Raw genomic sequence first — 26,408 nt, 5'->3', positions numbered from 1 at the left:
CAGACAACTAATCCGTTGCTTTTCGCCACGCAGGTCCACAGTTTCTTCACTGGACTACTTTTGCCCGCAATTCTGGCCTTCCCCCAAGCTACTGCGATCGCAGCAAACCGTTCCAGCACGCCAGGTGCGGGCCCCTGCCCTGCTCCGTCCGCGACCGATTCAGCGTGCCCAACAGCGCCGCCACTGCCCTCTTTGGTTCCCCTATCACCCTGGAAAGCGCTATCGTCAGCAATACATCCACCAAGTCAGCTATAAAACCGCCCCTGTCGTCCCGCACGCTCTGTGGGCTCGGTGGCTGTGCTTCAGCGCAGACTACTAATCCGTTGCTTTTCGCCATGCAGGTTAGTCGAATGTCTCATTCTTTTGGAAAAAAAACTAGCAATTACTTTCTTATACAGCTACCGAGCCCACGGTGTGGTGCTACGATTGTTGTTGAATGTGTTCATGCGATGCAGTCGCTTTTGCTTTTGGCGGGAGATATTGAAACCAACCCAGGCCCTCCCAGTATTGAGGACGTAATGAACGAGTTAAGAAAGCTATCGGCTGGCCAGTCGAAGCAGATTACCGATATGCTAGACCTTAAAAACCAGCTACTAACAACAGAAAAAACCCTATCGGACTTCAATAAACGCATGACTGATTTAGAAGGACATTATCACGCTATTTCAACCATCCGAACCGACCTGGACACTAAAAAAACAGATACCACTGAAATGGCTAACCAGATTGACCGTCTTGCTGCACAGATGGATGATACCGAAAACAGGTCCCATCGCAATAACCTGATCTTTTATAACATTCCCGACCCAAACCCTAGAGAAACATTCGCAGAATCTGAAGAAATCGTCACCCGTCATTGTCATGATCACTTGAAGTTCACCGTTGACCCTAATCACATTGAACGCGCACATCGCCTAGGACGCCATACAGGAGGCCATAATCGGCCACTCATTGTAAAATTCAATCAATTCAAAACTAAAGAATCTCTACTTTCTAATGGCCCCAAATTTAAGGGAAGCAATTTCAGTGTTGGTGAAGATTTCTCTCATCCCGTTAGAGTTGCTCGTAAAAAACTGATCGCCTTCGCTAAATCAAAATCTACTTCCTACTCATTGCGGTTCAAAACATTGCACATTGGTACCAAACGCTACGTGTATGACCACTCCACATATTCTGTTCAGGAAATGTTGTAGCAATTGCCCCATCATCAAAATAGACCTCACCGCCCTCGATCCGCCCCTCGATCAAACTTATTGCTCTCTGCTATCTTTACTAACATACGCAGCTTTATTACAAAACGTGACATTATTTCTAATCTGGTGTTATCATCTGATAGCAACCTTCTGATACTAACGGAAACATGGCTTACTAGTGACGTGACTGACGGCGAGGTACTCGCTGACCTACCCAATTTTAGATTGTTTCGAAACGATCGCAGCGGCACGAGAGGAGGAGGAGTACTCGTCGCTGTCAGTCACAACATATCCTGTTCGTCTATAAACATTGTGTCCGACCTTGAATTCTTGTGGCTTAAATGCCATGCCGCACCGCACTCAGTTTTACTAGGCGTTTGCTATAGGCCCCCTCACAGTACTCCCGATTTTTCTTCTAAGCTCAATAATATCCTAAGCGAAATAACGACCAAACACCCTCACATGCATGTAATTCTGTTTGGCGATTTTAATTTTCCTAATATCGATTGGGCAAGCCAGCCTGCACCAGCGGCTACGTCAAGGGAATCGAACGACTTCCTTGATGTATGCCTTAACTTTAACCTATCTCAAGTTCTTACAGAACCAACCCGCATTACCGATAACTACCAAAACATTCTGGATCTTATATTAACCAGCCATCCCGAGTGCGTGTCCTCCATTGCATACCTGCCTGAAATCAGTGACCATAAAGTCATTCATGCTGACTTTGTGATTAAGCCCGTTTTAGCCCCGACCATAAAAAAAACTATCCGTTTGTATGATAAAGGAAATTACAAAGCAATTAACTCTGAACTAACGAATTTTTACTCCACTTTTGACACTGCCTTTTCTCATCATAATGTAACCGAAAACTGGTTGATTTTCAGAGATAAGCTAAACGAAATGGTTGATAAATACATTCCCCAAATTAACATCAATCTTAATACCACCCAACCCTGGTTCAATAAAGCACTGAAACGATTAGAAAACAAGAAAAAACGCTCCTTCCGCGCAGCCAAGTCCCGTAACACTCCTGATGCATGGAAAAAGTACAAAGCCGCCGAATCTGCTTATCTGCAAGCCATACGTCACGCCAAACACTCATTCTTTCATTCGCACGTACGGAACATGCTTAACAACAACCCCCAAAAATTCTGGCAAGTCATAAACCCACAGGGCACGCGCAATATTACACTATGTAATGAGTTAGGGGATGCCCTAAGTGACACGGAATGTGCACGCGTGTTTAACGCCGCCTTCGCATTCATTTTCACCCAAGAAACTGAGTTGTCATTTACCATCCCTCATGCGAACTTTGAATGTACCATGCCACCAATTACGTTTTTTTCCAGCGGTATTTCATCACTAATAGACAAAATCAAACTTTCTTCTTCAGCTGGTGTAGACAACATTACATCCAAACTCCTGAAAAATACTAAACATATCTGTGCAGCGTATCTGTGTCTACTATTTTCACAATCAGTTTCAACAGGAGTGCTGCCTCCAGAATGGAAGCACGGAAAGGTCGTTCCTGTCCACAAATCAGGTAACAAACAATCACCATTAAATTATCGTCCCATTTCATTAACCAGCGTACCCTGCAAACTCCTCGAGCATATCATCTACACACATATCATGGACTTCCTTGATTCCAATAATTTTTTTCATCCTGCGCAGCATGGCTTTAGGAAAGGGTATTCGTGTGAAACGCAGCTAGCTATGTTTGTTCACAACCTGCATGTTAACCTCGACTCTAACCTTCAGACTGACGCCATCTTCATCGATTTCGCAAAGGCATTTGACAAAGTTCCTCATGAGCGCCTATTACTAAAGCTTGCCGCGTTGAATTTGAATGATGACGTATTAGCATGGATTAAAGAATTCTTAACTAATCGTTCGCAATCAGTTTCCGTCAACAATCAAATGTCTAACACTACCCCGGTAACCTCAGGTGTCCCTCAAGGATCTGTCCTAGGCCCGCTTCTGTTTTTGATTTACATTAATGACCTACCATTACATGTATCTTCTAACGTACGCATGTTTGCAGACGACTGCGTTATTTATCGTAAAATAAACAACGTTTCGGATAACACGTCTCTTCAAACTGACTTACTAAGCTTACAGGAATGGTGTAACCTTTGGCTAATAAAACTCAACCCTAACAAATGTAAAACTGTTTCCTTTCACCGCCGTCGAAATCCGATAGTATTCCCGTACCAAATTGTTGACACAAACCTCGTATTAGTTCCTTCCTATAAATATCTCGGAGTAACCCTTTGTAGCGATTTAACCTGGGCAACGCACATTACGAACATCATTCCATCTGCTAACAAAACACTCGGGTTCTTAAAACTCCATTTGCGTCACGCTCCTAATGATGTCAAATTACTAGCTTATCAATCTCTCGTAAGGACGAAGATACAATACGCATCAGCCATTTGGAGCCCGCATCAAGCATATCTCATCAATCAACTCGAGTCACTTCAAAATCGAGCCACACGATTTATTCATTTTACGTACTCTTACGACGTCAGCATATCAGCACTGAAAACAGAATCTGGCCTATCATTGCTTGCATCTCGTCGCCGCATTTCTAGTCTTTCTGTTTTTCACAAGTTTTTTTTACAGCTCGCTCAGCAGGCCACCATACATTCTTCCTCCGGCACGCATCTCCCATCGCACTGGTCACCCGCAACAAGTTGAGCGGCCTCGTACGCGCACCGTCACTTTTTCGTCCTCATTCTTTTTTCGTGCAGCTACGGACTGGAACGGCCTTTCTAATGAAATCACCGCCATAACCTGTCCTACCAACTTTTTGAACACCGTAACAAATTACCTTGCATTGTAAAAAAAAAAAAGAAAATGGCTTTCACGTTTTCATATATGTACCCACCCCTTATGTAATACCCCTTAAATGGGGTCTTTAAAGTAATAAAATGAAATGAAATGAAATGTGCATCTGTCCTCGATAGTTTGTTCCAGCAACCGGACACCACCACCACTTCTTTTGAGCAACCTTACTGCCATATTTTATTTCTTTCCAAATGCTGCCATGATGTTATAAAGAACAGTTGCTCATCCGTTCCGGTGAAACATCTGTGGCGAAATGAGTCGGCGCTGCTTCTGCGACTGCGCGTCGCGACGATGCCTCCAAACACGGGCGCCGGCAATAAGAACACTCTCGCCCAAAAGAAGCAAGAAAACTGTGTGTGTGCCCCAATTCAGGGGCAGTCGCTGTAGAACCTTCAGTGCGGAAACATTAAAGCTATGTTATCCCACATCTGGTGACCCGGAAAACGAACGTACTGCACCGCCATGGCCGACGAGGAAACCCTTGCTGCCCTTCAACAACAAGTAAAACAAGTTCAAATACAACTGCAGGCCCAGCAGCGAGTGATCCAGAACCAAGAGCAGCAGCTCCGGGAACAGCAGCAGCGCAATGAAAATGAAGCACTCTCGTCCGACGACCGTGCACCACCCCACTGGGGTCACGACCCCAAAACTTCGCTCCAGCGGTCCCTGCCACCTCGGGCGCCTCCATTGCTGCGGCCGCCACCAACACGGTAGTCTGTCGCGTCGCCGTCAAACTTCACCGTTTTGGGCAGAGGCGCCTGACGTGTGGTTCGCTCGAGTCGAGGCGCAGTTTTCCACGGCACGCATCACCCAGGTCCCGACGCGCTATGACTACGTCGTCGCCCATCTAGACTCTCGCTATGCGACTGAGGTTCGCGATATACTTGCGAATACCCCGGTTGATGACCGTTACTTACACCTGAAGAGAGAACTGATCCGCCGGCTTTCACCTTCACAAGACGAGAAGATGCGTTACCTACTCTAGCATGAAGAACTCGGTGACCGCAAGTCGCAGCTCCTGCGTTACATGCGTGACCTCTTGGGCAGCACCCGGTCGACGACTCCCTCCTTTGTATCATCTGGCTTCAGCGTCTACCCTCACATGCGCAGGCCATCCTCCAGATGCAGCCGAATCTGCCGCTGAACCAACTCTCTCACATCGCTGATCAAGTCGTTGAGATTTCGTTGCCAGCATCGCCTCTCACCGTCAACGCCGTTGACACCCGACAGTCCAGCAGCGAGCTCGTGCGCCGTGTCGACGAAATCACCCGTGAGCTGGACTCAATTCAAAGGCGCCTGAATCAAAGCCTGAAGCTGCGTCCACAAAAACACTCCCAAAGCCAAGACAACGACGCCGCTTTATTGCATGGAAATGATAACGGCCCCTGCTACTACCATCGCCGCTTCGGGGACAAAGCCCGGAAATGTCAACCACCTTGCTCAGCTGGACGTCAGGGAAACTTCAACGGCAGCCTGTAGAGACGGCCCCGAGCTGCCAACTTAGAGGTCGTCGTATATTCGTCACCGACCGTGGCTCCGACATCTGTTGCTTTCCCCGAACCTTCCTGCGTGACAGGCGTCCTTGCACGTCCTTTGAGCTCAGCGCGGCGAACCATTCGACCATCAAGACCTACGGCTCGCTCCGCCTTAACATCAACTTCAAAAACTTGCGTCGAGATTTTCCATGGAATTTCGTCATCGCCGACGTCGCAGAGCCGATCATCGGGTCTGACTTCTTGGCGTACTACAATCTTCTACCTGACTGCCGATATGACCGACTTATCAACGCTACAACAGGCATCTTCATGCCGGGCCATTGTGCGACCACCCAACAGTCTAACGTCACCGTTGGAAACAAGTCGCCATACCATGACATCCTCGCAAAATTTCCCGACCTGACTCGACCTGGCGGGCGTCTGCGAGAGGTGTGCCACTCAACCGTGCACTACATTCATACTACTCCCGGTCCCCCCCGGTCTCATGCCGCGCTCGTCGGTTAGCCCCGGACCGCCCACGAATCAATCGCACAGGCCGAATTCGAAGCCATGCTTCGCAAAGGTACTGCCCGCCGCTCAGAGGGACCTTACGCCTCACCGCTTCATCTGGTACCAAAGAAGACCAATGGCTCGCGCCCCTGCGGAGATTATCGTGCCTTCGACGCCCGCACCGTCCCCGACAGGTATCCCGTCCGTCATATACAGGACTTTGCACACCGCTCAGACGGCAGCACTATTTTCTCAGTGGTGGACCTCGTAAAGGCCTACACACAAATTCCTCTAAACCCGGATGACGTCTCAAAGACCGCAATTATCACGCCTTTCGATCTATCTGAATTCCCTTTTATGAGTTTTGGTCTCCGCAACACGAGGCAAACCTTTCAACGCTTCATCGACGACGTCATCCACGGCCTGGACTTCTGTTTCGTCTACCTAGACGACATCTTGATCTTCTCCCGCAACGAAACGGAACATCGCCAACACCTTCGTCAACTCTTCCAGCGCCTTGTCGAACACGGCTTACTTATAAATGTTCAGAAAAGCACGCTCGACGCCCCCGTCGTCACGTTTCTTGGCCATGAAATCTCTGCAGAAGGAACTAGACCCTTGCCTGACCGCATCCTGGCGCTGCAAAATTATGCGCTGCCTGCCACAGCGAAAGACCTCCGCCGTTTCCTGAGCATGTTCAACTTTTACAGGCGCTTCGTGCCTAAAGCAGCCACATATCAGGTCTCTCTCCATGATGCGTTGGCCAGCCAACGCGGCAACCATACTGTCACTTGGACCCCAGCCTTAACGCAAGCGCTCGAAGACTGCAAAATTGCCCTCTGCAACGCTACGCTGCTCTTCCATCCCAAGCCAGACCCTGGGTCTTTTCACAGACGCCTCTAGCACCGATGTCGGAGCCTCTCTCATGCAGCATGTGGGAAACAACTGGCGCCCCTTGGTGTTCTTCTCGAAGAAACTCTCTTCCTCGAAGCCGCCCCCGCCTTCCGGCAGCATCGGCGATGCAACCTCGCCCCCTGCGGAGACGACCTGGCCAGCCTACTAAAGAGAGCTCCTTGCTATCTACGAAGCAGTCCAACACTTTCGCCACATCCTCGAGGCACAGCACTGCACCATATACACCGACCATAAACCTATCACTTACGCCTTCTCCCAACGCCGCGAAAAACTTCCACCGGTCCAGCAGAACCAGCTGTCCTTCATCGCTCAATTAACCACAGATATCCACCACATCAGTGGAAAGAAAAACGTGGTCACCGACGCACTCTCTCGCGTCTTGGCTGTCGAGCTACCAACCGTTACAACCGACGCCCTCGCCGAAGCTCAGAAAACGGACACCAAACTCCAGCAGCTCCTCGAGAATGGCTTTTCACTTCAACTTCAAAAAGTTACCATCTCTGGGTCAACAGACACTCTCTACTGTGACATATCGACAGGACAAGTGAGACTATACGTCCCTTCTTTGCATCGCCAAAGCCTCTTCAACCAGTTACACAACCTTAGTCATCCCGGCATCCGAGCTTTACACGCCTCGTCACTGACTGGTACGCATGGCCCTCAATGAAACGGGACTGCCGCACCTGAGCACGCACATGCATTCAATGCCAGCGCGCCGAAATCACCCAGCGCACCGAAATCACCCAGCAGTCACGTCGCCACTCGGAGAGTTCCCCCTCTCGATGGAACGGTTCAAGCACATCCACATCGACATCGACCTCTCACCAGCCGGCCCTTACCGCTATTGCCTCACCGCCATCGATCGTTGCACTCGTTGGCCCGAGGTGTGGCCGCTCGAAACGATTACCGCAGAAGACGTCGCATCAGCCTTCTACTCCGGCTGGGTTTCACGCTTCGGCACTCCTCGTCGAGTCACCACCGATCAAGGAAAGCAATTCGAATCTCAACACTTCAGGCTCTTCGGGCTCTCCACCGGATTCGAGCGTTCACGGACAACTAGCTACCACCCTTGTACCAACAGGATGATTGAACGGTTTCACCGGCAGTTCAAGGCAGCCATCATGTGCCACCCTCACTCAACCTGGCTCGAAGCTCTCCCTGCCGTCGCTCTCGGTCTGCGCGCAACTTTCAATCCAGACGTTCAAGCCACGCCCGCGGAACTCGTCTACAGAGAGCCGCTTCGCCTACCTGGAGAACGCCTCTCCGCTCCGACCTCTGATGTAACCAGCTCGGACCCTGCAGACTTCGTCGCTCGACTCCGTCGCACAATGAGTGCGCCCCTAACCAGCGGCTCGCCACACCAAGCCGACCCCATTCATGTTTACGGACCTGGCAACATGCTCGCATGCCTTCCTCCGTGACGACACCGTACGCGCAGCTCGGACCCTGCAGACTTCGTCGCTCGACTCCGTCGCACAATAGCGCGCTGCGCCCCTAACCAGCGGCTCGCCACACCAAGCCGACCCCATTCATGTTTACGGACCTGGCAACATGCTCGCATGCCTTCCTCCGTGACGACACCGTACGCGCACCTTTCCAGCCGCCTTACCGGACCTTACAAAGTCATCTGTCGCAACGACAAAACATTCACTCTGCAAATCAGTGGAAACGATGTACGCGTTTCTATCGACCGCCTAAAGCCATCATACATCCCTTCCCAGGAGCCTACCAACCCCCGCACACCTCCCGTAATTCGCTGACAACAGCCCGCAACGCCTAGGCTCACACCCCACACCACCCGCCTTGGACGCCAGGTGCGGGTCTCCAAACGTCTTCAACCCTGATGGCTCCTATTTGCGTGGGGGAGTGGTGTGGCGAAACGGGTCGGCGCCGCTTCTGCGCCTGCGCGTCGCCGCGATGCCTCCAAACACGGGCACAGGCTATAAGAACACTCTCGCCCGAAAGAAGCAAGAAACCTGTGTGTGAGCCCCGATTCAGGGGCAGTCGTTGTAGAACCTTCAGTGCGGAAACATTAAAGATATGTTATTTCACACATCCATTGCTTCGCTGGAATGGCAAAGCAATGGATGCAATAGCAAGAAATTGTAAGGCTGGCAGCCAACTCATTTAGGTCCGCTATCTACGAAATTCTTCGAAATGCTGGTGTAAGAGAATACAGCCGGGAGAGACGCTCTTCTTGCAGTCTCTTTACGTTCAGAGCGCAGCACATAGAAAGGTTCTTGAGTGCTGACGGGGTCTGTGATTGCGTGTGCACAGCGATCGCGACCACACCCATAAAATGAAAGTTTACGGCTGCTCCTGGAGCGGTCACAGACTTTACAAAATCGAAATTATAACCATTTTATTAAAACCAAAAAGACGATATTTCAGCCACGTTTATGGGCACGGCACTTGATGGCTTTTGCACTTTGCGGCTCAATTCTGGTGCTGCGGCACAGTATGACGCTGATCGGTGAGTTTGACGCTGCAGAGGTGGTTGAGCACAGGATGGTGCAGGTAAGTTTGGCGCACAATGGCGCAGCTATTTCACCCCTGCATGAACATAAGATGTCGGTAAAAAGACTACAGCAGACCTTTATAGGGAAACGTGGTCTGTTAAAGAGACGAGCAGCAGGGGTGCAGAATCCAAGTACAAAACCAATTGTGTAAGGAGCAGTTTCTTCGTTTAAGCAACTTTAAGTCACTGAGAGTCTACTGTATCGGTTTCATTAGTGGTGACCTCGCTACTCACCGTAGCAGATGATCACTGCGAGTTCAGGCTTAGCGAGCCACAGGGCCACGTCTCCGTCCCCTACTCACGTGTAGCGCACCGCTCCGCATGCGCTCAACTAACAAATTGTTCAGCACGGTGTGGCAAAACAGACAGTGTTTGATTAACAGCAATATACAAACACTGTATTGCCTTTGGCGACACCCCAAACAACAGTACAACGTCTGCTCCAGGGACGCGGAGAGCAAAGGCTCCCGCATAAGGACGTTTACTATAAGTGGAAACCGCGAGCACGTTGCAGCTGGCAATGGCGAGCTTTGGCACGCCAGTCGGGAAAAAATCCTTCGCGGCTATGCTGCGCATTCTCACGATGGCCACTGAGTCTGGTCGTGAGAGTTAACGCAAGCCTCGTATGCATAGGCTTACTGCAAGAGCGGCTTGGCGTGGTGCGACCACTTCAAGCACTAGGCAGTGCAGTTGACTTAGCGTACGGTACCGAAGCTAACACTCATGGTAAACATGCCTGCCGGAGATGCCTAGGCACCCAGGCAAGCAACAGTCTGGCGATTTCTAAAGGGGACGCAAACGAAGGAAACCCACGTGCTTACTGGGCACTGGCCAACAAAGGAGAGACCCTTTCCGGTGCGTACGTGACTCGGCCTCGCCGATTCTCGCAGTTCCTCGAGAACACGTGCCATGCCCACGCATGGCGGCATCTATCGCCATGAGCCGTTACCGGAGCACGGGAAAGGAAAAGGAGAGCGGCTGTACGGCAGGATGCCCACAAAAAGGTCGCGGGGGGCACCTCAGATCCCTACACATTCTATTGCACATTTGCTCCTCTCCATCTTCTGAAACATTCTGCAGTCTAACCATGACCTCCGAGATGAAAGGTGCACGCTGCATTTCTCCTCGGTTGCCCCAGTCGCCATCTCCCCAGCAAGACCAATGAGTATTGCCTTGTGTGCTCGGCTACCGTGAGAGGGCGCATTGACGGTGGATTACGGCGGCGGCAGACAGCAGAGCGCACGGAATTCCAGCTTGCGCATAGTTTTATTTTTCTCGCATATGAGAAAGAATCACTGCCAAAATCTTCCGGCTACATTGAAGACAAGTATTTTTGTTACTGCATTTATTTTGGCCCAATTTACGAAGAAAAGCATGGCAGCTGCTGAATTTTTCTGATATAGATCACTGCAAGGACCTATAAATTCGTCTGTGGCAGTATTACTTTTTTTTTCATTATGGTCTGTTTTGTCTTGGTTCGAAATACCTCGATTTGACAAATATCGATGCATTCTAGCATTCCTTCTTTTTAGATAGGTGTATGGGTGAAAACTCGAGTAATTTTCATTGTAATTACTTATTTCTCTCATACGTGACCCATCGTTCTACTGTTAGTATATTGCAAACGAATATTTATGAGGAAGTCCACTGAAGCACAGTTCTAGACAACAGAGTGCTTGGTTATGTCACTGAAGTAAGGTGAGAAGTAATTTCTCCAGAATATTGTAGAAGACTTCGATTGCCAGAATCTTCCTGCTTTCTTCATTTTGTGATTGTTTTCTTGTTATTAGGCTACTGCTGTTAACATCAGGTGATGTGGAGTTAAACCCTGGACCCCGCTCAGGCTCGGAGTCTGGTTCAGAAGCCACTTTAAATAGCCAGCTCCTCAAGAAAATTCTAAAGGAACAAACAAAGACGAATAAAGTGCTCACTGCTCTTTCTGAAAACTTAAAACACGTAGAAACTACAGTAAGCAACGTACAGGAAAGATTGACCGCCATGGAAAAAGAGTTAGCTCGCCTACAACAATTTGAGGATAAACTCGCCGAGCATGAGGTGATGACCGTAGAAACAAATAAACTGGTGCGAGAGCTATCAGTTAAGGTAGAAGACTTGGAAAACAGGAGCCGCCGGAATAACATAATAATCTATGGCGTGGGAGAGGGTGATAATGAACAAAATGCAGATTTACAACAGCGTATTGTTAAGTGCATTTTTAAAGACATCCTCAAGGTGAATGTTACATCTGTAGAACGCATGCACCGAATCGACAGGAAAACACAAAATCGAGAGCGGCCAGTAATTCTTAAGCTGTACAATTTCTCTGAAAAAATGTTAGTCCTTCGTAATTGCAACAAACTGAAGGGAACAGCGATATCGATATCCGAAGACTTTTCCGCACGTGTTCGGGACCTGCGCAAAAAGCTATGGCAATCAGCAAAGAAAGATCGGGACAATGGTGCTAAGGTCACTCTTGTATTCGATAAACTAAAGATAGATGACGACTTGTACGTATGGGATGAAGCAAAAAATGCAAGAGTTTCCATGAGAAGGGCACGTCACGATGGTCGCGCGAAAAGCAACGCGTGACACCCGCAAGCCGCCACACCGTTTTCATTGGTATGTTTGAATGCCCGTAGCATTGTTAACAAAACTGACAAGCTAGAAGAATTGTTATTTTCGTACACTCCTGATATTGTCGTGATAACTGAAACGTGGCTGCACCCAGACATTCTTGATTTTGAAATTGTTCCTTCTTCATACTGCCTACTTCGGTCAGATCGTGACGGTCGTGGGGGCGGGGTCGCCATTGCAATAAAACGTGGTTTGCAATATCGTAGAGAAAAGGGTATCGCGAATCACGAAAGCGTTTGGTGCACAATATTTGCTCACGATGCTCCAGTACTGATCGGTGGCATCTACAGAAAACCAAATGCGTCTCATGATTACCTTTTACAAATACATGACTATCTGGTTGATAATGTTACCCCCCGTACCAAATTGATACTTACTGGAGATTTCAATCTCGCTATTGACTGGGAAAACTTAACAAGTACTAGAAATACCGCCAACAGCGAGCTATTATACGATTTAATGTTCAATTTTTCATTGTCCCAGTTGGTCCAGGAACCAACCCGAATTCAAGGAAACACTCGCTCCATAGTAGACCTAGCTTTTCTTTCCGATAAGCTATCCGGTAAAGCCACGGTAGAAGATGGAATATCTGACCACAAAATGTTAATCATAACTTTTAACCTTGAATGCTTAAATACCAAACCTGATGGCACAAATTCACGGATAGCCGTGAAAGACTACACTAGAGCTAATGATGTTTGTGTTATTGATTACCTCGACACAGCACTAGAGACTTTTTCTCTAGAGGAATGTGAGGGTGTTAATGGTATGTGGATTCAACTGAAAAAAATAATTACGTACTGCGAACAAAATTTTATCCCAACGAAACTAAAACGCACACAAAGAAAAACACCATGGATCAATCGCCGTATTATTCACCTTAAAAGAAGGGTACAAAGAATGCGTAAGAAAAAGAGGAATCCAATCATCTTAAAGGAACTTGCATCTCAGCTTAAGGCGGAAATTGGAAATGCAAGACAAACTTTTTTTTTACATACGTTATCTCGCTTCATGACGGATATGCGCAAAAATTTTGGCGTTTCTTGGCACGGCCTGAAAACCCAACAACTGAAGTAGAAATTGAGGGTACTATCGTAAAGGACGCGCAGACAGTTTCCAATGCTTTCAATAGGTATTTTCAGTCGGTATTTACACGAGCATGCGCACCAAGCAGCCCTGTTGCTCCGGTGCATCCTTTTTTAATGCCCGATGTCGTTGTCACTACGGAAGGTATTCTGAACCTGCTGTTGCAGATCGATGTTAAGAAATCAGTGGGTCCTGACAATATTTCAAATGTATTCCTTCGACGCTACGCAGAGCAACTATGTCCCTTCCTTGAAGCAATTTTTAAAGCATCCCTGCTAACAGCTTCTTTACCTGCCGACTGGTTGTGTGCAAAGGTTATTCCAATTCATAAAGGCGGAAGCAAGCTGTCCATAGAAACATTCACGCCTATCTCGCTAACTAGCTGCTGCTGTAAATTATTGGAACATGTAATCAACAAGGCAATAATTACTTATTTAGAAGACAACAACTTATTACACCCAAACCAACACGGATTCCGTAAAAACCTGTCTACCGTTACTCAACTCTTGGAAATAACGCATGACTTCGTAACTACTATTAACTCACAATTGCAAACCGACTCCATATTTATAGACTTCGCCAAAGCTTTTGATAAGGTGCCTCACAGTAAATTGATTGACAAACTTGTGTCTATTGGTATTAACAGTAACATAATAGCATGGATAAAAATGTATCTATCAAATCGAAGCCAGTATGTAACCGTAAACAACACAGCCTCTGATTCATTGGAAGTTTTTTCCGGAGTACCACAAGGTTCTGTTTTAGGACCCACCTTGTTCCTAATATATGTTAATGATATCTATATGTGCCTTGAGCCTAACGTTAAAATGAGATTATTCGCTGACGACTGCGTGATCTACACCACTATCCGCACAACTGATGACCAGCTTAGACTTAATACCACACTAGCTAATATTGCATGTTGGTGTCTTGAGTGGGGAATGGAAATTAACGTGTCAAAAACAGCTTGCCTTGGCATAACTCGCAGAAAAACAATCCAGCATTTTAGTTACAATTTGGTCGGCACAAACATTGCAAGAAACGACGCTGTTAAATACTTGGGCGTTACCTTTACAAGTAAACTGAAGTGGGATGCACATATAAGCAGCACATACACAAAAGCCTATCGCCAGCTGGGGTTCCTGCGTCGAAAACTTGCATTGGCGCCTCCTAACGTAAAGATGATAGCATATAAATCTCTCATAAGGCCGATCCTTGAGTACGCCAGCATTGTTTGGAACCCCCACCAAAAATATCTTTCTGACAAATTAGAAATGGTCCAACGCAAGGCCCTTCGCTTTATCTATTCTAAGTATTCGAGGCATGACAGTGTCACTGAGCTGCGCAGGCGGGCATGCTTGCCGACCCTTGCAGCCCGTCGCCGTGTCTCTTCCTTAAAGTTTATTTTTCTTTTGTATCACAACGGTTTAAACATAGATAAAGACAACTATATAAAGCCGCCTAACCATCACTCCCGTCGTACAAACCACAATAAGTGCATTAGACCATTTATGTCACGCTGTGACAGTTTTAAATATTCATTCTTCCCGTCAGCAGTGGAAGAGTGGAACAAATTGCCATGTGAATGCGTTAATCATTCCTCTGTAGATTCATTTGTTCGGAATGTAGAAAGCCTGTTTTATGAAAACTAAAAGCAACTTTTGTTTTTTTTTTAATGTTTGTGAGCGCTTTCGAACACACTGATCACAGTACCCCCTGCTGATACCTTGATGTTTTGTGACCTGTCCATGATTTTGTACAATTGCTTTCATCGTACAAGTTTTATTTTCACCATCATCTTGTGATTCTGTTTCTTCCGCTATGTGCGATATTGCCTGGTTTGTACGCGACTGTGTATATTTGCTCGCCCACCCCGTATGAGCCTGAGAAAAGCTTACAGTATTCAATAAATAAATAAAAAAAAATAAACAAAGAGAGTACAACTGAGGACACTGCCCTGCGATACTCCCGTTTCTTGCACGAACGGTCGTGACAACGCATTGCCCACTCGAACACGAAATGTACGATTGGACAGATAATTCTCGGTTACACTTAGCATATTACCTCGTATACCTAAATGTGTGAGGTCTCTCAATATTCCAAAACGCCACGTTGTATCGTATGCCTTGTCCATGTCAAGGAAGAGAGATAGGAAAAACTGCTTATGAATGAAAGCTTCGTGTATTTGCGCCTCTATGCGGATGAGATGGACTGTGGTGGACCGACCCTCTCGGAATCATCACTGATATTGGTCGAGGAGTTTGATTCCAAAAAATATAATAATCGGCAGTTTATCATCTTTTCAAATAATATGCAGAGGCAGCTAGTCAGAGCAATAGGCCTGTAACTCGATACGGAAGATGGATTTTTGCCCTGTTTAAAAATAGGTATTACTATGGCCTCTTTCCACGCAGAGGGAATCTCGCCAGAAGCCCATATGGAGTTACACAGACAAAGGAGAGTTTTTTGTGTTTCTTGAAGTAAGTGTTTAAGCATCTGATATAAAACACGGTCCTAACCAGGGGCTGATTTGTTGCAGAAGTTTAGTGCTGCCTTTAAGTCAGCCAAGATGAAAAGTCTGTTGTATTGCTCATTTTTTCCATATTTACGTTCAAGTTTTTGCCTTTCGACTCTCTCTTTGTATCGTTTGAACGTATCAGAATAATGCGATGAGCTGGACGTTCAAAGTATGCTCCCAGGGAGTCTGCTTGATCCTCAAGGCTGTTACCCTCTGTGTCTACTAGAGGGAGTGAGTGTGTCCGTCGGCCTCTTATTCTATTCACTCTGTTCCCAACCTTAACTTCATCAGTATAGGAATTAATGCCCAACAAAAACTTCTGCCAGCTTTCTCTCCTAGCCTGCCGGAGCGTCCTTCGCCCTTGAGACTTTACTTGTTTGAAATCGATAAGATTTTCTGCAGTTGGGTAGTCTCGCAATAGACACCACGCTTTATTCTGCTTTTTGCGAGCATTCCTGCAGTCAACGTTCAACCGCGGGACACAACTTCTGCAGGGACAACAACTTGGCTGGGGGATACATTTTGAAGCAGCGTCAATAATAAAAGCAGTGAAATGCATAGCGGCAGAGTCGATTCCTAGAGAGGAAATCTCAGCCCACGATATAGTACTAAGACTCTGGTACTTCTCCCAATCTGCTCTGTCTACCTTTCAATTGGAGCCTGAGGTAGAGGTTCATTTTCTTTTGGCGTCTTCAGTAACATGAGAAAGTGATCACTACCATAAGGGTTTTTAATAACATTCCAATTAAAATCAGGTAAAAGGGTAGGAGAAACAATGCTAAGATCAATGCACGAATACGTTTTGTTTGCCAGGCTAAAAAATGTTGGTTCTTTCTTATTTAAAATGCATGCATCTGTAGAAAGAATAAAGTTCTCAATCAAGCGGCCTCGTGCATCACTCCTCAAGTCACCCCACAAAGGGCTGTGGGCATTAAAATCGCCAAGGACGATATATGGTTCAGGTAGTTGATCCATAAAAAACTGAAATTCTTGTTTCTGCAGCTGATAATGAGGAGAAATGTACACTGAGCAAATGGTAACAAGTTTCCCTGAGACAACAGCACGAATGGCCACTGCTTTGAGGGCCGTTTGTATTTGCAAATCTTTACACGCTATGCATTTGTCTAATATAATAGCAATGCCACCTGATGATGCGATCGCATCATCTCGATCTTTGCGGAAGATAATGTGGTCTCTAAGAAAATTCCTATGTTTTGGTTTCAAGTGTGTTTCTTGTACACACAGCACTTTTGGCGAGTGTTTGTGTAAAAGTTCTTGGACATCGTCTATGTTTTTAAGCAGTCCTCTGACGTTCCATTGTATAATTTGTGTTTTCATATTGGGTGTAAAGTAGTGCTGTGTGTACAGATTGGGGGTGACTTACTTTACAGAGCCTTTAGGGGGCCCTGTAATTGGTGTTTTTTCTTTCTTGGAGTGGTCAAGGGGCTCTCGTCGCTCCTTCGGCGCAGTCGGCGCCAGACAGTCGTGTACGTGGGGTAGGCTTTGCTTTGGCAGACAAATTGATTGATTGATTTGTGGGGTTTAACGTCCCAAAACCACCATTTGATTATGAGAGACGCTGTAGTGGAGGGCTCCGGAAATTTTGACCACCTGGGGTTCTTTAACGTGCACCCAAATCTGAGTACACGGGCCTAAAACATTTCCGCCTCCATCGGAAATGCAGCCGCCGCAGCCGGGAATCGAACCAGCGACCTGCGGGTCAGCAGCCGAGTACCTTAGCCACTAGACCATCGCGGCGGGGCATTGGCAGACAAAGCCTTCGCCCCCACCGGGCCAGAGGTCAAGGGGACCTCTATAGTTTGTGTGTTGCCCTGGCTGCTGCCAGGGTTCACAGGGGCCTTTGGTAAGGCCGTGTTCAAAGATGGCGGAGCAGCCAGGGCTGCTCCTCCAGTGGGGTCTGCTGGCGGTTGCCTCAGCCCGCCAAGCGTCGTCCGGGGCTTTGCTGAAAACCGTAGTGGTGCTGACCCCCCTTGCACCACTTCGGCTAATGACTTCTGTAGAAAAGTGTGCGATGCGCACTGTCGGGCTTCCCTGAAACTGACACTTTCTTGAAATTTAATTGTGAGAATTTCTTTTTCTCTTTTCCAGGCTGGGCATGAGCGAGAATAAGCGGGATGGTCACCATCACAGTTCGCGCAATGGGCCTCCACCTCAGACTTACAGTCATGAGCAGAGTGCCCTGTGGTGGCGCACCTTGCGCATATGAGCTGCCCTCGACAGCTTTGGGAAGCATGGCCAAATCGTTGGCACTTGAAACAACGTCTAGGGTTTGGTATATATGGTCGAACACGGAGTATGAGATAGCCTGTAGCAACTGTTTCTGGGAGTTTGTTTGTTCCAAACGTCAGTACAATGTGTCTTGTGGGGAGTTCTGCATTATTTCGCCTAACTTTAATACGCTGCACATGTATGACATTCTCGCCTTTCCAGCCGTCCAAAAGTTCTTCGTCGGTAAGGTCTACAAGAGCTTCATCTGATACGACACCTTTCACTGTGTTCAATGTTCGGTGAGCGGTAATGGTGAGAGGTTTGTCCCCAAATGCAACAAGGTTGCTTAGTTCCTGATACTAGATTTTGTCTTTGACTTCTATTAGCAGGTCCCCACTGGCCATCTTGGTGGCTTTGTAGCCAGTGCCAATGGTATCAGTAAGGCATCTGGAAACTAAAAACGGTGTTATTTTTGTTGCTTTTTTTCCTGTGGTTTCACAATGTATGACATGATATTTTGGGAACAAGTCTCGATTCTTCATTACTCACTGTCATGATGATGATGATGAGCGGTGTTTTGTAGCACAAGGACCAAATGAAAACTGTGAGGCTGCTTCGGTGCGCCCCCTTTTTTCGGAGCGATCTCTTAGGAAGGGGTTTGGTGATCCCATGAAAGAAAGCGTTTGTTCGGCAACGGCGCCTACCACCCACCACGGAGCGCAACTAGGGGACGTGGCAGAGCATGTGAACACGTCTGCGCAACGCCAGCAGTACGCCATCACTATAACCTAATATGGTTTATCCTAGGTTGGATAAGCACACAAGGTTAACCCTTGCCGCCAGAAAATTTGGAAGTAGATGGAAAAGAGAAGATGACAAGGCAGATTAAAAGTGGGAGATAAAGACGAAGATGTAAGGAGAGAGAGATAGGAAAAGGCGACTGCCGATTTTCCCTGGGTGGGTCAGCCCAGAGGTGCCGTCTACGTGAAGCCGGGGCCAAAGGGGTGTGTTGCCTCTGTCGGGAGGCCTTAAAGGTCCAATCACCCAACGTCGGCTCAACCCCTAGGATTCCCTTTTCCCTAGACACGGCAAAGCCACGCACGGCTAGGCGTGGGAGGGAGTCGAACCCCCCCCCCCCCCCCCCCCGTTAGCTCGTGTTCATGGTGTCGCTACACACCAAACGCCTACTTGCGCAGGCGCCCCTGCAGGAAGCGTGGCAACCAAACCACACACACCCCCCTCCCCCGCCCGTCCCCCTTAATTGCTGGCGAGATAAGCGCGCGCGCAGGCCAGCCCAGCCGGAAAGGCGATGTTCGCTCTGCAGAAAGGAGAGGCAAGCGCATCCTTCCCCGTATATAGTATACATACATATACGTGAATGACGGCAGTGGTGGCAACAGCAAAAACCAGCCGAGACTTTTTATATAATCGCTTTCGCAATAAAAGGCATTTAATTGAGTGCAACTCGTGAGCGTAGAATGTATGTACTCTTAACTTCGCTTATGAATCGGGTCGTCATTTTTTGCGTTTTGCCATCAAAAACACACCAAAGTTCATAGTGCAGCTGCTTTTCATTGCTATTACTGATATATTATTAAAACTGATATCGTTATAGGGTGGATTCGACTGCATTTTGTTTCCAAAGAAGTTTTCACTTTTCATAAAATGCAGCTTAGCACTCGTACAATGCAGAGTTTTCACATTTTGTTGCTCACTTGTTGGCAAAGCGAAGCCAGAAATGGCGGTAGGCATAGAGGCGCAGGGGCCTCACGCCGAGCAGGACGACGACGTAGCGGAAGTCAAACTTTGCCAGGCCCACGCCCTCCAGGGGAAAAAGCACAGGGTCCGAAACATACTTGCACGCCACCTGCAGCGACACACATCGTACCCAGCAAGACTCCACCTTACAAAAACATGGCAAGCTCCTCAACTCTAACCCCCGTATTTGCAAACGCTCCTCGACTCGAATTTCACCCTTCACTTGACAGAGTTGAGCACTGCGCCACCGCTCGGCTGAAAATGACACTGCGCTACTCAAGAATCGCAGCAGATTATCATCGATATGCAGTGACTTGCCGTGCCTAGAGATGGCGCTCCCATCGGCTTTCTCAAGTTAAGGTGGAGCGTTGAGTGAAGGGGCGTTCTAGAATACGGGGGTAAATGTTCTACGTTTGATACAACTCAGGAGATTCTCTAGTACTGTGAATATTGCAACACCTATGTCTCGTTGCAGTTGATCCCAAGGTATACCTACAGAGGTCTTCAAATGATTACACAAGCTAACTTTTTACAGCTATTAACTGTGCTTTTCTTCTATTAGTACCCATTAGATAACCTATACGGTTATTCTGCATGTACATTTTTTGAAGCAAGAATTCACTGTACATGCAAAGGGTAGCTAGCTTGTAACAACTGCTCAGACTGGAAGCGAAAACTTGATTGCATCGTGTGCATCTTTGACTTCTTCACTACATTAGAAAACCTGTGATTGACCACAAAACTGCCATTCACAGAGCACACCAACCCATGCATAACAAAAAGTGGCTAATATTCCCTATATACACATTGTCCCACAAGAAAAAAACATTGTTGGTTGCTCAAAAGTGAAAGTTGTGTTTTCAGCCCCACGGAAACTTATTAAACTATGAAATCTAAGGAGCGCTCGTGTTTAATGAGACTGCAAAAAGCAGCACAAAGGTTCATTTGTTGCTTGTGTAGTTTACAGTATCCTTCTGTCATGTGATAAACAATATAGAGTCGAACACCTTTATTTGAGACTCTGATGTAAAGAGAGACCAGTGCGCCTTCGTTTAAACATGCACTGATAAGAAAATGCATACCGTATTTACTCGCATAATCCTCACACTTTTTTTTGCCAGAAAACCGATGCAAAGTTGGGGGGTGCGAGAATTACGCGGGGAAAACTTTCTACGAAAACGCAGAGGGCGAAAAAGAAAACAAAGTGGCCGCAAATCGAAATTCTCACAAACGCACCTTACAACAAGCTTTAAGAAGTACTAATTAGAACTTACCTCAACAATAAAAGCAGAGGTTCAACACAAGGCAAGATTTATTTGAGACACAAAAAGTGGAAGCAAATAGTCGAGAATTAGAATACCATACGCGAAGCTTGTGGGCGTTGCGGGTGTAGCGGTAGCGGTTGGCGCTCGACAGGAGCCCTCAAAAAGTAAGCGTAGGACGTCAGTATTGGGCTGATGGTTATTTAACAGAATCGTCTGCAGTTCCCTTCTGAAAAAATAAAGTTTACCATCAATCCCAGTTTTAGGCACACGGCAGGCCCAATGCGTCTTGTGGGCTTTCAGCTGCCGTCACCAGTAGCGAACACAAAACTCGTAGGCTCCGAAGGGCCTACCGGCGGCCCTGTTGCCGTTGTATAGCGCATGATCTATCACTTGCAACTTAAAGCAGCCGTGTGGCTTCAGTATCGCCCCATAACGTGCCAAGATTACCGACACACAACACGCCGCAACGCGCACTGGCCACTTCGGCTTGGCTTGGCTTGAATCTCTGTGCAATAGTACGCTTGATGCTTAAGAGATGGCGCTAGATGGTGCCTGCTATCATCATCAACGGCTAGAACGAGCAGACTACATTATTGCGGCAGTTTTCGGGGGTGCGATAATTACTTGAGGAAAAAAAAAATCGTAGTTTATCTTGGGCGATGTGGGGGGTGCGAGAATTATGCGAGTGCGAGGATTACGCGAGTAAATACGGTACATGGTACCCTGCTTATAAGAGACATTTCATAAGAAAGGCGAAAATTTCTACTTGGTGCATGTCTTTAATAAAGGGGCTGAACTACGAGGAAGACAGTCTAAATGAGCGGTTGAAATATGTAATGAAAACAACACGTGACAGTTACTTGACAATACACTGCAGGTCTTGCAGCTGTGAACCTGAGCAACTATTGTTAATGAGTTGTTGACCTGACTAGCTGCTCTCTGTCATGTGCTCGGAGTTATGTGTACTGTAAGATGAGCTATATAATGCGCTCTAGGGTCATGCAATCAATTGCAAGTTCCCTATCAAATAACGGCAACTATCAATGACATGCTAAACTGCAAACAATGGAGACACGTAGTGCGGCACCAAGATTTCAGTTAGGCTGAATATAATTTAAAAAAAGCACATCACTGTATTTGCTCGAGTAGAAGGCATCGGGGCCAGCATGGAAAAGCTTCAGTAATGTTTCTTTTGACCAAGACTATTTTCGGACTATAAATGATCCAATGCCATGTAAACAGGCAGATTAGTGAACTCTGGCACTGTTGGAGCAATAGGACCATCACTGACCACATTAATGAAGCTGAAACAACCTTTTTTCCTTCCTCGTGCTCAGACGTTTCTCCAAATCTCTGTGCTACTTATATCATGCTCATTCACCAATTAACCTATAAAAAGAATAACGATGTCACCTGCGCTCGACAGTATGTAAATCAATGCTCCAGATCAGAATGAAATGTGTTTTTCGTGTAACCCTGAAAGGCCATCAGAGTAGCCAAGGGTGCTCACCTTAGGACCTGTGGCTGGTAGACGCAAGATGTAGTTCAGGTTATCCGTCACGTGGGTGTCCAAGCTCCGAGCTAAGTTCCAGGGTTTACAGATCCACACATTGTCCAGGCCTCTGTCATGAACAGCCAGCCACCACACTTCACAATGTTCCCTGACCACATTAACACATGAAGCTGGACCATGACAATCTGCAATTTTCAATGGCGTAGAGGCCCCTTTATCCACCACGACTGATGATATAGTGCTACTTCAGACCTATCATTTACGATGGTATTGTGAAGCACTTCACAATGCTTAGAACCGTCAAGACTATATATTCTTTATAGTCTCAAGAATGAGCTCCACAATCCAAACGGTGATGATGAGCATGTACAGTTGCCCAAGTTTTAACTTGATCGCACGCAGTGGTGATTTCTCTGAGTGTCCGCACCACGCTGTGAAACAAAGTTCTAAAACTTTGTTTTGTGGGCGAGTGGTAAGTGGGCATGCACTTGCCCTCTCCCTTTCTGGAAATTTAGTCGTACAACGGAAATCAAAGAAAAGATTGTCGTAATGACTATTGTTGAGTAGAGATTTGGGCGACTGTACATAGAAGGTGCTTCATAAAGAAAGCAACAGAATACCAATCAAGAAGGGTGTAAGGCAGGAGGACACAATCTCCCCAACGCTATATACCACGTGCTTACAGGACATTTTCAGAACCCAGAACAGTTAGGGATAAGAGTTAATGGAGAGTACTTTAGTAACCTGCACTTTGCCGATGACATTGCATTGCTGAGTAACTCGGGGGACAATTTGCAATTCATGATTACTGAATTAGACAAGGAGAGCAAAAAGGTAGGTCTTAAAATTAATCTGCAGAAAAGTAAAGTAATGTACAACTACCTCGAAGAGAGCAACGCTTCGAGATAGGTAATAGTGCACTTCAACTTGTAAAAGACTATGCCTACTTAAGCAGGTAATAACCGCGGATCCGAATCACGAGATTGAAGTAACTAGAAGAATAAGAATGGAGTGGAGCACACTCGGCAAGCACTCTCAAATTATGACAGGTAGATTGCCACTATCCCTTAAGACGAAGGTATATAACAGCTGTATCTTGCCGGTACTTAGCTACGGAGCAGAAACCTGGAGATTTACAAAGAGGGTTCAGCTTAAATTGAGGACGACGCAGCGAGCAATGGAAAGAAAAATGGTAGGTGTAACCTTAAGAGACAAGAAGAGAGCAGAGTGGATTAGGAAACAAACGGGGGTTAAGGATAACATAGTTGAAATAAAGAAGAGAAAATGGACATGGGCCGGGCATGTAGCACGTAGACAGGATAACCGCTAGTCATTAGGGGAACTAACTGGATTCCCAGAGAAGGGAAGCGGGTTAGGGGGAGACAGAAGGTTAGGTGGGCAGATGAGATTAAGAAGTTTGCGGGTATAAATTGGCAGCAGCAAGCACAGGACCGGGTTAACTGACGGAACATGGGAGAGGCCTTTGTCCTGCAGTGGACGTAGTCAGGCTGATGATGACATATAAAGAGAAGAGAAGAAGCGCAGAGTGCTCACACTAATTAGCCCCTGGCTGGGACCTAGGCTGGCCAAACGAATGGCTCGAGACGCAAATTTGAACTCAGAAGTTACGGAGAGGATTGAAAACTAGGCAAGCTGGTAATGATTGATAGCTGGTAGACGGAAAACAGTGCGAAAGGCACGACTAAGAAAGAGTGGTGCATAGAACACGAGAGCTCGTGTTGTGTCCACATGCTAGTATATATCAACATGCACTTATATCTCATCTTCTACCCTCTTTACAAAAAAAAAAAAAAAAAAAAAAGGAAGAGGGAGTGCACTGAACAACCCCCCCAACCATAAACATTGGCGTTGCTGTCTTGTAATGGCCAAACACACAATGCAGGAAGTATTTTCCAACTATTGTAGATGGTACGAATCTCAAACGGGGAGCAAAAATATTCGCATTTCTGCGACTTTCGCATCATAAAGAACTAGCAAAATTCGTTTTCGAATGGCAATACATGCAAAAAACATTTATTTCCATCAAAAAAAAAAAAAAAAAAGAACCCGTGCATGTCTTTCTGGGACACACCTGAATGAACAAATAAAGGACGACCCAGCTGATTGTTGTGAAAATGCGCATTTGAAAGCTCACTTGGGGCCAATAAAGATGATTATAGCATGTGCAAATGTCCTTCTTTTAAGTTCAAAGTAAGCTTTAAGTTCAAAATTTGCGGGACCGTATACCCTTCGCGAATAGCCACTTAGATTTACAACAACATGACGACACGTTGAATGCAATGCAATAAATGCAATGCAATAAATGCAATAGCAACAAATTGTAATGTTATATGAAGTAATTCACCCGGTAATGCCCACTGTATCATATCTGGTACATTGAACACAATACCTTAAGAAAAGCTACTAAAAGCTACTATAGGTGTCATAATAAGCAACTATTGCAGACTGGTCAAGTTATGAAGAAGGTACAGTGACTTACATATTGTTAGGTGAGTAACGAGTCAATATAGTGCAAATATATTTTTGAAATATATTTGCAAGAGCGGTTGCAGCACTGACAGTCTGGCTACCAGTTCGAGCAGCAAGCGACCTTCATCCTCTTCATTGGGCAAACACGCGCATTGCCAATTTGCATTGCGGCAGCGTACATGTAGCAGAACCCCCGTCGCCAAAAGTGCCGTCTCGGCGCATCTAGTGGTCAACGCCACTAGGCGAGTAGTACTGCTTCAGGCGTGTGATGTGTACGATGTCGCTGGCGTGAGGGGTGGATGAATACGACGAGGCAGCAGGAGCGATTTCATAAGTGACGGGAATCACCGTGTGAAGCACTCTGTATGGCCCTGTGTACGGTGAGAGCAGTTTGTCAGACAGGCCAGCGTGCCTGGTCGGATACCACAGCAGAACCAACGAACTGGGCAAAAAGTGCACATCGCGGTGTCGTTGATCATACCGACGCTGTTAGTTTTCTTGGGAGGTCAGAAGGCGAGCACGAGCCGCTTCGCGTGCGTGGGTGGCCTGTATGATGGCGTCCTGGGCATATTTTGTGGTCGGAGCTGCTGGCAACGGAATGACAGTATCGAGGGGCAATGCGAGTTCGCGGCCGAACAACAGAAAAAATGGGGAGTAGCCAGCTTTGTTATGGTGCAAAGAATTGTATGCAAATGTCACGTATGGTAGAGCGAGGTCCCAGTCAGAGTGGTCTGAAAAAACTCACTTTGAAAGCATGTCGATTAGGGTTTGGTTTAGACGCTCCGTGAGACCATTTGTTTGCGAATGGTACGACATAGTGAGCTTGTGGCGCGTTGCACATGAGCGTAGGATGTCCGCTATGACTCTCGATAGAAATGTGCGGCCTCGGTCTGTGAGCAGCTGGCGTGGAGCACCTTGTTGCAAGATCACGTCGTGTTGAAGAAAATCGGTGACATCTGCGGCGCAACTTGTTGGAAGGGCGCGTGTATGGCATAGCGTATGGCTTAGTCAGTGGCCACAGCTATCCCGCTATTGCCAGCAGAAGACAGGTGAAAAGGGCCAAGTAAGTCCAAGCCGACACGAAAGCAAGGTTCAGAAGGAATGTCGAGTGGTTGAAAGTGCCCAGCCAGAAGCGTCGACGATGCTTTGCGGCGCTGACATACCTCACACGCCTCGCCGTATCTTTTGACGGTGCGTGCGAGACCTGGCCAATAGAAGCGACGGCGAATCCGGTCGTATGTGCGGGACACGATGAGGTGACCAGCAGTAGGAACGTCATGAAGTTCGTGGAGTACAGCCGAGCGGAGGTGTTAGGGTATAGCAAGCAGCAGAGATGAGCTGTCTGGATGGAAGTTATGCCGGTATAATGTACCATTCTGGGGTACGAACGAGCGATGGAATCGGTTCGATGGAGAGGAGTCGAGGCGCTCGATAATAGCCCATAAGGCTGC

General features: G+C 47.0%; 1 protein-coding gene across 8 annotated transcripts in view; it reads right to left on the bottom strand.

The window, feature by feature from the left end:
* The window catches only part of TTLL12 (Tubulin tyrosine ligase-like 12), a 457,993-nt gene that overhangs the window by 77,754 nt on the left and 353,831 nt on the right, over positions 1-26,408 (bottom strand). For all 8 annotated transcript variants that reach the window (XM_075882498.1, XM_075882503.1, XM_075882499.1 and 5 more), the window contains 2 exons: positions 22,465-22,576; positions 19,647-19,798 (listed from right to left, as the gene is read on the bottom strand). In XM_075882498.1, the coding sequence (XP_075738613.1) occupies positions 19,647-19,798; positions 22,465-22,576 (264 nt within the window). The remainder of the gene's footprint in view (positions 1-19,646; positions 19,799-22,464; positions 22,577-26,408) is intronic.

The sequence above is a fragment of the Rhipicephalus microplus genome, unplaced genomic scaffold, assembly GCF_043290135.1.
Source record: "Rhipicephalus microplus isolate Deutch F79 unplaced genomic scaffold, USDA_Rmic scaffold_12, whole genome shotgun sequence".
NCBI lineage: Eukaryota > Metazoa > Arthropoda > Arachnida > Ixodida > Ixodidae > Rhipicephalus > Rhipicephalus microplus.
This window is presented reverse-complemented; position numbering and strand designations above follow the sequence as displayed.